Below are 14,887 nucleotides of genomic sequence, written 5' to 3' on the forward strand. Positions count from 1 at the left end.
ACTTATTTTTGAGATCGAGTCTTGCTCTGTCGCCCAGGCTGGAGTGCAGTGGCACGATCTCGGCTCACTGCAACCTCCACCTCCCAGGTTCAAGCAATTCTCCTGCCTCAGCTTCCTGAGTAGCTGGGCTTACAGGTGCGCACCACCACGCCCGGCTAATTTTTATATTTTTAGTAGAGACAGGGTTTCACCATGTTGGTCAGGCTAGTCTCAAACTTCTGACCTCGTGATCCACCCACTTTGGCCTCCCAAAGTGCTGGGATTATAGCTGTGAGCCACCGTGCCCAGTCCAGAATATTATTTTTTAAAAAGCTCCCGTGAGTGCCTTGTTCAAGTAACTCTTACCCTCAAAGGAGTTAACCTATTTAGCCATTACCTCAGAATGCATTCCTCAGAATGGGCCACATCTTTCCCCCATCATATCAGGGAAGGGATGAAATATAACACACTCAAATTATAGTAGAGGGGGCAGTTGGAGTGGCAAAAGAAGTCTGGATCATGAGGTGCTGTTCCTAGAGCTCCTAAAGGATTATTAGAGGTGAGGGAGCTAGAGGGCGCTGCATACAAGAGAGCAAGAAAGACTTACCAGATGTTTCCTAAAATGAGGTTGGTTTGATGGAGAAGCAGGCAAGTGCAGTGGGGGATCCATGGACTATAGATCTCATTCTGCCACTTTCTAGCTGGGATGCCAGGGCAAATTGCTGAACCTCTTTGGTTTCTTCTTGCTGTGTTTAATGAAGAGATTGAACTAAATGAAGTTTGAGCTCCTTCTGGTATTAACAGGAGGGTGTAGGCATATATATGGTGGGATGATTCTAAGTCTAAATGCATGCTTTAATGTATCCTGGGCAGCTCCTTAGTCTGCATGTTTCCTTGGCTCCCTCTGGAGCCTACCAGGCTTCTCCAGGACTTGTCTGACCCCACCTACTGTGAAAGCTGCCTCCTGGGTGAACAGCCGGGGTTGTAACTCTCCAGGGAGGTGGATGATTCCTGGAGGCTGTGAGTGAGACTGGGTCGACCTCCAGTGGCCAAAAGCCAATAGGCACAATAGGGTGAAGTCGAGGCTGTGGCCAGATCATTCCTGGTAAGCAGGTGGTGTTCTCTGAGATACTTACAGAGCTTGCTCCTCAATCCACTCTGTGAATCCAAGCTACCTGAGGCATTAAATATACTTGGTGATGTCTGTAGTCAGTTACAAGTAATTTCAGATACTCAATTTGTCTATAACCACTGTGAAGTTACTTAGCTATTTTTCATCATTTTCATTTCATAAATGAGGAAGCTCAGAAAAAAAAGAGTGACTTGTCTCAAAGTTTAGAAATTTATATAGACTTTGTTACAGAACAAAATTCGGTGCAAGCCTGTATTGGCTTTAACCAAGGAGAGTGGATTAGAGACAGAATGGATTTCAGAATAAGAGAATTTCTATTACCAGATGTCCTATGGCACAAGGTGTAGTGAAGTCAGCTTTAGAGTCAGAATTAAGACTCAACAGCGCTGTCAGATGCTAGAGGAGGAAATTTGGGCAAGTTAATTCTCATTCTCATTTTCCTCATCTAAGAGATAATACGTCAGAGGATTAAATAATATAAAATAGTGCAGAGCTGCCTGACATGTTACATTATTCCCTTTCATACAATCCTAAATATGTAGATAGAAATACAGAATCTCTCAGTAACTGTTTCATATTTTCCTCTATGTGATTTTCAACAATTTGGTTTCTACCTCCAACCTGACTAAAAATAGGCTAGTCAGGGTTCTTCTCTTGAAGTCAAAAGCTTAATTGTGGGAGGTGGGGGGTCAATTAAGCCATGTAAAAGGAAATCTTTCTCATCTGCAGTCTAGCTGTTAGGACTACATATTCAGAGGGCAAAGCATTGGCCTGGTGATACAGGGGCAATCTACCTTTTCTAGGCCGAATGGCCCTGGGAGTTGTGCCCAGTGTGAGTGGCCTGGCATCATGGAGATTTACTCAGCACGCTTGACTGAGCCTGGCCCTGGCTGGGAGGATTATGTTTCATCCAATGCTGAAGTCACTTGAAATTCCCCTCATTCATCCAAAGATACAGAAAAGAAGTAACTCATGGTATTGCTGAGAAAAGAACTTTATTGTTAGCTATTCTTGCATCTTTTGTTTTCTATGTGTTCAAACCAGATTCATCCAAACCATCTTTTATGTTAAGAATCATAAGCACATAGATTTTATCTCACACCCCGACATTTCATCAAACTATCAAATTATCTTATTCTGTCTTTATCTGTAGTTCTCAGAGTGCTATAGAAGCCAAGAAATGAAGTTTTTATCATTTTTTGCTTTTTGAATGTACCCACATTCAGAGCTCATTCTTGGATGGGTCTGATGCTTGCAGTGGAGGTGGGATGAGGCAGGAGGCCAAACCATTCTTTTTAAGAAATGTCCTGACCTAAACACTACATTAATCACACACACACACACACACACACACAGAGAGAGAGAGAGAGAGAGAGAGACAGAATCAACTGAAGTGAAATCCAAATTCTACTCCCTCCCCATCCCCTTCCTCTTTACCAATCCCCTTTGCATCCCGGAGGAGGTCTCTCTGCTTCTTGTGTCTCTATTTCACCCCTTAACAGAGATGCTCAGGTACCGCATGAGGAGCTGAGGATTCACAAACAAAATTCAATCTAAATAACTTTTCAGATATGTCTTCCTGAAATATTTACTAGTCCTCTCCCTGTCTGACAAGTGATCACAACAATGAGTCATCCTTTGGGCATTAATCCATAGCAGCCTGAAATAACAGCAATACCAGAGCTATGACTTTACATTTTCCATTTTAATTAAAACTCTCACTTCACTTAAACCTGATTATCTTAAGGCTAATTTTATTCCATGCTTGGCCTTCAAATTTGTGCTAATTTGCAAGCCTTTTCCAAATCATCTCTTACATGAATGCAAGAAAAATTCTCATCCATGAAATTCCTTGACTCAGGAAAATGTATCTCTTTACCCACAGAGAGGACTTTTCAGAAGGTACTCTCTGAAAAGGAGGCAGAAGAAATTGTTTTTACAAAATGAGTTAGGGCTAGAAACTAAATCTATGTACCTTAAACTATAATTCAATCTATATAGTTATACCATGTATGATTTCCCAGAGATCTTGTCTGTATCAGATCAAGAGAATAAAACCTAATGAACAAAATAATCTTGGGGTTCTATATCCCTAAAAAAACATAATTTCATAGTGTCATCATTATCCTCTTTACTATAAGACACATACCTAGAACACTAATCCATTGTCAGTCCCTTTTTCTATTTATTCATTTCAAATAAACATGATGCAATGTCTACACATTCAGATCTCATACATGTTGCTTTTTGTGGCATGGTCTACTGATCATTTCCCCTGTACCGTTTTCTAAGATTAGCTTTCCCCACACTTCTTTTGGGTGCATATTGTATGCTTCTTGAAAGACAAATACACAGCGTTTTGCAAAGTGCTGAGAATGCACTTGGTAAAGACTTGGTGATTCTGTGACTTAATTGTGACTTACACATTTTTCTATCTCCTCCCATTCAATGGTTAGTACTTGTACCTTTTGTGGACCCTCTGCCACTTCAAGTCCACCTCTTATACATACATATTCCTTTATACGCAACTCATGAGAGTTAAGCCAAGCTCCACTGAGTTCTGAAACTTCTACAGATGTCTGCTACTATGCCTGTTGAACATAAAAACACTTGGAGAGGGGACATTCATTTTTTAAAAACTTTTTTTTGGTGGAGGGAGTATGGGGACAGAAACTTCATTATTTGAGAATGCTGCTGTTGAGCAGAAGAAATGATTAAGACAAAGTTTGAATGGAATAAGACTACACATTCAGTGCCAAAATTACAAATGACCACCTCTTCCCTTCTCTCATGACTTCTATTTTGCACTCAACCAGTACAGAGTATTTTGTAGTTTTGTATTGAGACACAACTCCTACCTCCCCCAGGAAACTACTTTGGGGCCCTGTTGATCTCCTTCCTTTAGCTTCCTAACAAACCTAGGACTTATAATTTCGACTGTGTGTATGTGTGTGTGTTTACAGAATCTCTGGTATCTCCAGTGAGAACAGAGTGAGCCTCACCCTTTCCTCATGACTAAGTCCAGAGAATGTGAGGTGAAGGAGTTCTGTGACTTTTTAACTTGAGTAGTATTCCACTCACTGTCCACAGAGGCTTGGGTTACACTGTCTGCATCGCTGATTACAGTAACAGTGTGTGTGTGTATACACACACACAACCATACTGCCACAAATGCATACTAGAAAGCAGGGCCTTACTTTCCCTGAACTGTTACAATGCCTAGCCCAGAGTACTCTGGTAATAGTGACTTCATGGAGTTTTGTACACATACCCATGTGAGAAAGGATACAAGCTAAGCTACTCACCCACACCTCATGAAACCTACGGGAGCTAGCCCTGACTCATGGTTCATTTATGAATACAGAAGCCCCAATTAATTAAATTAACTTGGTCTCCCAATCCATGATCTTGAGTTTTAATTGATAAGTATAAAACAGACACACTTGAAAATTTTTGGATTCACATTGCACCACCAGTACATGGCCTTTTCCATTAATGTCCACATTGACCAACCTTTCATACTATGTGTGCTTCTTACAAGAAATTAAAAGCAGAGCCTCCCCCTTTGTTGCGCAGCACAGAAGCTTTACTGTATAGTTCCAGAGTCTCTGGTATCTCCAGTAGGAACAGAGTGGGCCTCAGCCTCTCCTCATGACTAAGTCCAGATAATTTGAGGTGAAAGTTTGATGACTTTTTAACTTTAGTATTCCACTCATTGTCCACAAATGCTTGGGTTACACTGCCTGCCTTACTAATTAAAAGTGAGGTAACCTGGTATAAGCTGTGCCCAACCCAATATTCGAGAACATTTAGTGAGCACTTTAAAACCAGGCTGTATTACTAAACATCCCCAGCTTCCAAAGCTCAGAAGTGTGGTGGGCCTAATCATTTTCCAAAATGGAATCTTAAGATCTCCAGCTGCCCTCTTCACTGCCAAGTATGAAAAACAAATCCTGACTTTAACGCTAAAATTCGCAACTGACTTCTGAGGACATCTAATGGCAGCTGTTTTCCAGCGACGGGAACAGATTACATGGATGCATCTTCCAACACCCTGTGACAAAGAGTTGCAGTGATTCATCATCAAGCCTCTAAAGTGCAAGGCACATAGGCTTTACACGAATGATCTGTGTTCAAACTCAGTGTGCCACTTGTTAGCTGTGTGAGCTTAACCAAATCTCTGTGAGCCTGTTTTCTCATCTGCCGAATGGGAGCAACACCACCTTGTTCACAAGGTTGTAAAAGCTGTACATAATATACATAAAGACCCTTGACATATTGCCTCAATATAGTAGATAATAAAAGTTAGCCATTATTATTTTTATTCTCTTAAGAGTTTAAATCGGCTAGAGTCTGATTTTAAATTGAATCTTCTCAGACCGAGTCATCCAGAACTAGAATTAACATACGTACATTCTGTCTGTAAGGCTGTTAAATGCCTGTAGAGGTTACTTAGTGGGTTAGAAAGATTAGAACCCTGAAGTGAAAGGACGCTGTCCCTGCTTGCTCCCACTCTTAGACCTGCAGCACATGCACGCGCGCACACAATCACACCCACCCAGGCTAAACTTGTATACCCATTTGTGTGTTTCCAATGTTACTTGATGAAAATGCCTGTAGTCCTTCAACAGGCTGCAGGTGGTCAGAGAAAAAAGAAAGAAAATGCCTGTAGTCTTAATCGTTTTCAAAAATTTAAGATGCGAAAGCGAGGCCCCAGGTAACTACCTATATTCCATTAGAAGAGAAAGCAAGGGAGAAGGGACTAACTGCTACATTTTCTTGTTGTTAGCAATATAATGGCTCCCACGTGCTGGGATCCCAGTCTGATGAGAAGAAATGACATGAAGGTCATGGATGGACCTCACTGTCCACTGTGAAAGTTCCTGCAGCACCTTTAGGCCCCACAGCTTCTTCTCAAAGAGACCACCATCTCCAAAACTAAGAGGCATCCCATCAGCCTCATTGTGGGGAATCTTGTATTCCAGGAGTATCATTAACTCCTCTATCTGGTATGCAAAGGCAGCAACCTGGAGAAGAAGGGTATGTATAGCTTGATGGAAGTCACCTTTGGTTGGGGTAAAATGCACCTGCTGGTCTTCTAAAAGCCTGGCCAACAAAACATGGAAGGTACGATAAGCTTGAAGGTTCTCTTGGAGTCGCTCTGCCTCGGTCAGCTCACTCCACTGATCAGTGCTTGCCACTGGCACCCCATCCACAGAATCCAGGTTGATGTTCTTGTTCAGGCCCTGATGCTTCACCTGGCCGAGGATACAGGAAAACACCACATCTTCTGTAATCACCCCAATGTCCTTAAATCACTCCTAAATTTCATACAAAATCTCACCCACCTCTCTGGCCAAGGATCCAAGTTGTAAAGTAAATAATAGGTCTACAGTAGGAACTCTTAATTTGAGCTCCATGACTGGGCTTTAGAAAGACCCAGTACTCCCTGAAATTGAGTACCTATGGATTTTTCTTGGAAGAATGTTTAGATTTCATTGAGTTCTAAAGTTTGAAAACTGATTTAGAAGAATTTTTCCTTCTCACTTCAAACTCTCTAACTGGAATATTTTCATCATATTAAAGTTTAAGTATTTTTAAACATACTTGTAGACATTGGTCACAACTAGGAAGCCCTGGAATATAGCCATTGCAGGATTTCTCTAACTTCCCTCTCCCCATTGAGCATTCCCAAAGAGTCTGAATTCTGTCTGGTGAGGCTGTATAAAGATAAATCAGTTTTCAGAGAGCCTAAATTCAAAACTCTCCACAGGGATTAGAGTATTTCCACAGCATATCTTAGGTGGAAATTGATGGGGATCCCCCTACTATTAGAAGACAAATCTGGAACTCCACAGTTAGCTCAAGAATTCAACACTTCCACAAGTCTCCAATGAATCTTCTAGGAAATCCTTTTGATAGCTTACCTTTCTCTTTAAACGCACTCTACTTTTGATGCAGAATACTAAAAGGTGGGTGGCCAATGCTATATAGGAGAAATTGGTAGGATTTACAAATTCCTCCCACGTTCATAGTACTCTATCCCATAAACCTTTCATTTACATAGCTGAAAAATTCAGAACAATGGCTATGAAGAACCCAGAGGGCCCATGGCTAATCTGTTCTAGTAGTATTCAGGATATATGCAAACCAATTTGGTGTGGCCTCCAAGACATCTAAGCCAATCCTATCTAGAACCCCATATATATTTTCTCATTCAAGTAACGTATCTCCTAAACAGCCTGGAAGAAGAAAATAAGGTCACATGGGTTTCTTCAAGGGAAGGGTCCATGTCAAATAACCTGTATGAATGACTAGATGATTAGAGCTTTCACAATTGGTAATGGAGCTGATGCATGATGGTAAGTTGCTAGATCAGAAAAGATGAAGGGAAAACAGGTAACAGCAAAATGGGCAACTTACATAAGATTCCGTAAGAGCAGTCAGGTCTGAACGAATCTTCCTTGCTAGCCAGATAGAGCGGCTACAGAGGTCCCGACTGTGAGGGGTCAGCGGTGAATGCTCTGCGAAAGCCATCCCTTAACTGTCCCAGGAAACAGGTGAGCTGGGCTTACTCCTGTCTACACTGGTCCAAATAAGAAATGTGACTCTCACAGACTAAACCCACTGCACATTCTCTACTAATGGGATTGTGCACCCCACCCCCACCCCCTGCCTGACTCAGAGGTGGTAGCAAATTCCTGGCTGTGGATTTTTGTGCCTGTGGAATGAAAGGGCCCTTTTTAATCAGACTTTTTTTTTCCCTTGCAGCATCTGCCTCCATCTCTCTTCTCCACTCAGTACTTAGCACACTTGTTTCTATGTCATTGTTTTGCTTTTGCACTTAGCAACAAGGTCACTATCACACTAATCCTCATGGCACCCCTGCCTAATGTAATCTGTCTCATACACACTTAGAATCAGTTCATTTTATTATCATTCTCCCTTATGCTTCCCATGTCTTTTTTCTCGTAGGCTGGCGAAATGTTCATTCAATGAAATTGTTATTATTGATACAGCTGCCATTTATTAAGCAACTACCATGGGTCAGAGAGTGAGCTAAATACTTTAAAGCAATTCCATTTGATCTTCAGAATAATTCTGAGGTAAATGTTATTTCTCCCATATAATAAACTGAAACTTCAAGAAATAACATTCACAAAATCAAGTAATGAGGCTTGAATTTAAATAGAAGTCTGATTCTACAGTTGCTTCTCCCACTGACTTTCCAATTTCATTTTCTGTTTAGGTAGTTCACATTTTGTTCAAGAAACAAAGGTTGCGTCAAGTAAGTCCTTTAAAAACATAGCATTTTTTCACTCCCATCCTTAAGTACTTTTAAAGACAATTTAATTTAAACGTAAAAATCAAGCAAGGGAGCATCTCTTATTTCAATCATGGTGCCTTCCTGGTAGCTACAGTGGAGGAGGAAGGTACTGTTTAGGCCTGTTCTCTTCCAAAGAACAGGAAACACCCAATGCTAACTTGGTAACATTTCTAAAGCAGTCTCACTCAAGTGACAACATGCTTTCCTTTTTTTCTCCCCTACCCAGTCATACCACATGCTTCTTAAAATAAGAGAATGAGCTGGACTTTGAAATGACGGTATAAGAGTTAAAAGGTACTTGGAGAGTTGTCATTCTATTGCATTTAACTTAGAGAATGAAGCTTACTGGGTAAGGGCTAAAGGCTTCATCCCTAAATGAAAGAACTAGCTTTCATTATTTATATCACAGATACTGCCAATAAGCTGAAACACATACTATCTTAGAAGCAAATTTATAAAAGTAAACAATAAATGGGAGATGTAAGAGAGCAGCCTGGGGCAGCTATGACAGTATGGCTTTTAAGAAGGCAGAAGGATTGTAGTTTTCTCTTTTTCAAAACAAAAACCAGTACTTGATACAAATATTCAATTTTGATATTAAATGCTATCAAGGTTTTGTCATTATCAGGGTAAAATTAACCTCACATAATCCTTAATGTTCCATCTACTTGGTTAATATGGCCAGTTTTCCTAGGAAGAAGTTGTCAAAACATCAAGATTTCCGAGTTTGCTGAATAACAGAATCACGTCATTTTAGCATTAGAAATTAAGAACTAAAGAGTCAAAAATCAACCACCTGATTCTCAACAAAAGCAAACAACAGTATGCCCCACACAACACCTGTTCTGAGGGCATCTGATTTGCTTAACAGCATCACATGTTTCAACCCTAGGATAACTGTAACTTAGTACAATCAAGGTAGACAAGTTGCTTCCATGAAGACAACTTTTATTTTCTTCTTTACATATTTATTTTAATATGCCTTACCTAGATTAAGAGAAAACAAAGATTTGAAAAGCAAAGTATCCCTTTTATTATAATTTCTTTTTACATAACCTTTTCAACCTATATTCAGGTAACTACCTGTCTCTCCCATGAAAGGAGAAGGGTCCTGCACATTACAACAGGCAAAAAAGGCTTTTAGGAAATAAAATATTTTAAAATTGATCCATTACATTTGTTCAATTTTCGAGTACACTGGAAAGTGGGAAAAACACAAAAGGAGAAAAAAATGGCATTTCAAACAACCAGACTATAATAATCTTAATTAGATTGGTAGTACACTCTTTATACTTTTTCCCCAAACAGGTACAAAGGAGGTTCAAGTGCTCTATGTGGATGCTAGTCTATACCTTAATATTTTTATTTTACTCCCAGTACTCCCACGGCCATGGCCAGTGTTTGCCTAAACTCTTTGAAGCATATCAAGGAGTCTCAATAATGCAAAATAACCTTGGGCAACCACAAAGAAGAGGGATGCACATCTCCCAGAAATATTAAATAGTTGTATCTCAACCACAGTTTCAGAATTTAGAACCACCAATTCAAGATGGAAATATGCAGTGGGAAGAGTTATTAAAAAGGTAACAGAATTTGACTAACAGTATGAAGTGTAGAACTTTAAGATTAAAAGAGCTCCCTGGAAGGACGATGAGGCAAATGGAGCAGAAAGGAAAGCAGGGAAAAGGCTGAGATAGTTTAATTACACCAACTCTTTACTATGCAGCATCCCTTTATCAAAAGGAAAAATATAAAGACCATAAAAAATATTTTAGTATTGCAAACTGCTGCAATAATTTATTGTAGGCAAATGGTAGCTATGAAGAGGGCCGTTGACCCCTAAAAGTAAAAATACAGCAAGTTTCTAACTAATAAAACTAACTGGTTGTTTTTTTGTGGGTAGAGTGGTATCAGGAGAATACACTTTCTCCCATCTCGGAAAGATTTTTAAAAATGCAGTTTGCTATTGTGTAGGTGGCTAAAATATCTGATGACTAACCACTGCAAATGAAATTTATGGAGACAAAGGATATGTGCGACAAAAAAGCTAAGTGTGGAATATAGATGATAGCTAGTCAGAAAGTATAAAAGGGACCTGAGAGTAGGACAACTTTTTTGTAGACTCATCCAATCAATCTTGTATTTTCAAATCTACTCAATATACCAAAATCAACTCTAAACTATGTTGGCAGGAAAGCATATTCTACATCCCTTCTATCTTTATTCCATTTTCTATCCCCATATTATGGAGAAATGGCAAATCTGCAACACTCTGAAAAGAAACAATAGCACATTTGAGACTGGTGATTGTAGGTGTCTCACTCCCTATTTCCTGGCATCTCAAATGCTAACACTAGTGGGTATAAAGTAAGCCTCTTTCAGAAATGACATTTTGTTACTCCTCTTTTTGGGAAAAAAGAATTTTTTAAAAAATTTGATAAACCATGTTTGTGAAAAACAAACTTTTTTTTTTCCCCAGCAAAACGTCTTTGCAATAGCCATCATGCATTTCTGACAATAAACAATGAATAGCTTAAGCCTTCGATTCTAGCTTTTGAGGCACACAGGATAGGAATTGCTCTTTACCTGAAGGTGAGCCAAAACAGGATTTGGGGCTTTTGGCGATACGACCTTGTACAAAAACACTACCTTTTCTCTCCAGTGAACAGCAATAAGCAGTCCACGCCCCAACACAATCTCTATCCCTAGGAAACTGTGATTCCCAGAATTTTAGGTGAAAGTCAAAGCAATTATTATATAGGATTATTAACTTTGGCTATTGAAGTTTTTCCTCTTCTGAAGTGTTACTAAAGGGGAAAGAGTTTAATTTGACTTAAAATTTTAGGACTCATAGATTTTGTTCCTTCTCCAACAGCAGTGTCCTTCACTAACAGGGAGCTGGAATGAACTGATGATAAAAGCAAAGCAAAAAACAAAAGCGAGGAGCCAGAGATGGGCCCCAAGGGAAATGTAAGGAAATGGTAGGGACAAAAAAGAGAAAAGAAATAAATTCACAAGAAACAATCTTCTATCTGTAATTTAGATTCTGAACAACCCTCCTCATCCTCTCAAAATTCCTAAGTCTCGACGCTCTAAAAGTCTCCAAGAGCATACTAGTTACCACGAACCAAACATTCTTCCCTAAAAAGGCTTCCAAAAAAGCACTGGGCTATTGTAGTGATTTTGTTAGTGCTGAGGACCAGCTTTCTTTAAAGGCCACTGGAGAGCTATGATTTCAGAGGCTGGCTGTGCTTCTTCAACCCTATGTCTTGCCTTCAAAGTACCTGTTATGGAAGGGATCCCATGTCAAAATAATCTAATCTCTCTCTCCCAGCCCCACAAAATATAGCAACAAAGACTCCAAAAAGAAAAAAAAATAAAAAAAAATCAGACTTTGTTAATAAATAAGGAATCTCAGGTTCCACAACACAAAAACACACATGTTCAAAGTGCAAATTTCTGCCATTAGCCTGGGACTTTTCTCGTCGTCTCACTGATACAGAGCCCTGTCTTACAGTCAAAGAGACTGTGTAGAGGGCAGCCCCCTCCCTATTGGGAGCCTGCTTCCAAGCAAGTGAGCACCATTGAGAGCCATATGGAGGTTTGGGAGGGGGACTGAGATGCTGGGATCAAAAAGGAGGGAGGTGGTCCCCATATATCCTTCCTTTCTGAAACCCAGTGGGGAATAAAGGAAGAGGGGATGAGAGATGTGTGCTGTTTTAACAGCTCACCCTGCTAAGGGGCCCTAAAGTGCCAAGTCAAGCTGCCAGCCTCCAGAGATTAGAATTTTACGGTATTTGAAGATAAGTGTGCCGCAGGGGGTAGGAGCCAGAACCATAGGGCAGCAGTAGAGGAGGAGAAGGGATTTAGAAGACAGTAATATACTATTAAAAGTTAAAAGCTGATCCAGAGCACATCAGTTACAGGTTGGAAAGGGGGATCTGCCGATGAGCAGGAAGTCTGCTGATGGCTGGAACCGAGTATGAGAATAACCCTCAGTGTAAGAGCTGCTGCTGCTGCTGCTGCTGCTGCTGCTTCTTTTTTGTCTACCTTTCTGGTAAAGACAACATCAATTTTATAAGAGGAGCAACAGAGGGAGAACAGGGGATGGGGATTGGAAGGGGGTGTGTGTATGTATGTGTGTGCTGTGATCCACAATGGAAAGAGCAGGCCCTTCAGTTATTTCACTAGATTTTAAATGCTTTAGATTTTTTTTTGTCCTTTTTAACTTTTAAATACAAAGTCTGAGCTGTCCCATGCCCCAAGTCTTCCTGTCCACTAAGGTCCGGTAGAGTCTGAATCTTCAATCAGAACCTCTGTGGTAGCACCGAGTATATCTGAGTTCATAACCAGCCCTTCAGTGCCTCCACTGCTGCCGCTTCCCACAAAGATCTTCCCATCAGCCATCAGGCTCACCCGTTCTGTCCCACTGCAGTATGACTTTGACATCCCTTCAGCTTCTAGCAGTAGGCACTCTCCAGAGGTTGAGTTTCCCAAAGGCTCAGGAAGAAGAGGAAGACCCTGACCATCTGAAGGCTGCGTCAGGGACTCTGGGTTAGTGCCCAAGATATCTGTGCTGGTGATGAGGGCGCCTGCATTGGCAGCCAGAGCTTCTGCAATCAGCACCTCAGGGTGGCTTTTTGCCTTGTGTGCCACTACGCTGTCCTTCTTCTCAAATTTTTTGCCACAGATATTGCAAGAAAACTGGTAGAAGGAGTCTGCATCATGTTTCTTCATGTGCCAATTAAGAGATGCCTTTTGTCGACAAGTAAATCCACAGATCTCACATCTAAGGAGAGGAGAAAAGGAAATGGCTGATCCAACAGAGAAATAAAGAGTGCTCTTATTCAGGGTCAGGGTTAGAATTCAGAGCTCATATATATACATACATACACAATAATCAGTAACACATTTCTTTTGAAGGATTGGGAAATGTTACTAGATGGAAAACTTATCTGATTTTCTTCTGTTTGCTTGAAAAACAGAGGGAAACTAAGAAAAAGGCCACTAACTGATGCTCCCAATCAATATCCACTCATTTATTTGATGAAAGTAAACAGCAGTGGAAACTAAAATGTTTGTAAAGCGGCAAATCTTCAAATAGGGCATATATCCTTCTCACCCAGATGTTCACCAGTAAATAATACTCACTGTAATGGCTTCTCGCCAGTGTGAATCATCCGGTGTACTGCCAGATTGTGGGAACTCTTGAAGGCCCGAGCACAATATTCACAGATATAATCCCTTTGATCTATGAAGAAAAATACTGTGGTTAGTGTTCTATTTAGACACCCTGTAAGTATTTTCCCTCCCTTACAGTAAGTAAGCAGATGATGGGGCAGGTAATTTAGAGTAAAAGCAATGCTATTTTCAATGTATAAACATTTTCAGTAAACAAAATTTAAAAAGGAAAAATATCGCTTTAAAAAAACATCCAAACACACAGTAGCATAAGGACCTGTTTAAAAAACAACAACAACAACAACAACAACAACAACAAAACACAAACAAACAGAAAACTACATAAAATGTAAGAACTGGAATCCTCATCTCAATGTTACCACTAATCCAGGTCTTGGATACCAAGTGTTTAGCAAGTAAACAACTATATTTTCCGTATATTTTATTCCTTAAAACAATTTTTTTCACAGATAATGAAAACTGAATGCTTACACAGAAAGAATTGGCATTCAAACAAAACAAAAACAAAAAACAAGAACTTGGCACTGTATAAAAGAAAACTGATCCAGAGGTAATCATATCCTGTTTCAGGTTTAAAAAATGTTACCCAAGATAAACAAACTTTTCTCAAGACTGGAGTTGCTGCTATGAAATATATGTAAACAATACCTGTACTACTTTACCTTATTCTCCTACCCATCTTCTGCACCTTTCAACTACCTCCCTTTGTCACTCACAACACCCTCCACCCCATTACGCAGGATTTCTGATGAATGTGGTAACATGGTGTTCAATCTATGAGGTAAAGGAACATTGTACTTATTCATTTCTTTACGATGTGTTCGGGAAGACTGCGCCCAAAGAGGTGCTCAATATATATATTTGTTGAATTAATGACCACTACATTTTCTACTCCTTTTGCTTCAAATTACCAGAATTAATCAGAATGAAAACATGAATTTAAGTTAAAAGGTGAACAACATTCGGCCGGGCGCAGTGGCTCATGCCTGTAATCCCAGGACTTTGGGAGGCCGAGGCGGGCGGATCAAGAGGTTGGGAGATCGAGACCATCCTGGCTAACACGGTGAAACCCCGTCTCTACTAAAATGCAAAAAATCAGCCGGGCATGGTGGCGGGCGCCTGTAGTCCCAGCTACTCAGGAGGCTGAGGCAGGAGAACAGCGTGAACCTGGGAGCGGAGCCTGCAGTGAGCCGAGATTGCGCCACTGTACTCCAGCCTGGGTGACAGAGCGAGACTCCGTCTCGAAA

General features: G+C 40.4%; 2 protein-coding genes across 3 annotated transcripts in view; both read right to left on the reverse strand.

Moving 5' to 3' along the window:
- Positions 1-4,675: 4,675 nt before the first annotated feature.
- On the reverse strand, positions 4,676-7,849 carry CNTF (ciliary neurotrophic factor). The gene is made up of 2 exons (XM_017890801.1): positions 7,535-7,849; positions 4,676-6,369 (listed from the first exon to the last, which is right to left on the reverse strand). The coding sequence occupies exons 1-2, from the start codon at positions 7,646-7,648 to the stop codon at positions 5,881-5,883; spliced, it is 603 nt and encodes a 200-aa protein (XP_017746290.1). The 5' UTR covers positions 7,649-7,849; the 3' UTR covers positions 4,676-5,880.
- A 1,520-nt stretch (positions 7,850-9,369) lies between these two features.
- Positions 9,370-14,887, reverse strand: part of ZFP91 (ZFP91 zinc finger protein, atypical E3 ubiquitin ligase) — a 43,328-nt gene continuing 37,810 nt past the window's right edge. The window contains exons 10-11 of one of the 2 annotated variants that reach the window (XM_017890802.1): positions 13,590-13,689; positions 9,370-13,227 (exon numbers count right to left, since the gene is read on the reverse strand). In XM_017890802.1, the coding sequence (XP_017746291.1) occupies positions 12,717-13,227; positions 13,590-13,689 (611 nt within the window). In that variant the 3' untranslated portion in view covers positions 9,370-12,716. The remainder of the gene's footprint in view (positions 13,228-13,589; positions 13,690-14,887) is intronic. The other variant, XM_017890803.1, reaches the window with a different exon arrangement.

Source organism: Rhinopithecus bieti, unplaced genomic scaffold, assembly GCF_001698545.2.
Source record: "Rhinopithecus bieti isolate Rb0 unplaced genomic scaffold, ASM169854v2 scaffold_19722, whole genome shotgun sequence".
Classification (NCBI taxonomy): Eukaryota; Metazoa; Chordata; class Mammalia; order Primates; family Cercopithecidae; genus Rhinopithecus; species Rhinopithecus bieti.

Excerpts from the sequence above, each read along its gene's own strand:
- CNTF (XM_017890801.1), bottom strand. The coding sequence starts at position 7,648 with ATGGCTTTCGCAGAGCATTCACCGCTGACCCCTCACAGTCGGGACCTC. Across the intron at positions 6,370-7,534 it reads CTGCTCTTACGGAATCTTAT|GTGAAGCATCAGGGCCTGAA; the intron begins GTAAGTTGCCCA and ends ATCCTCGGCCAG.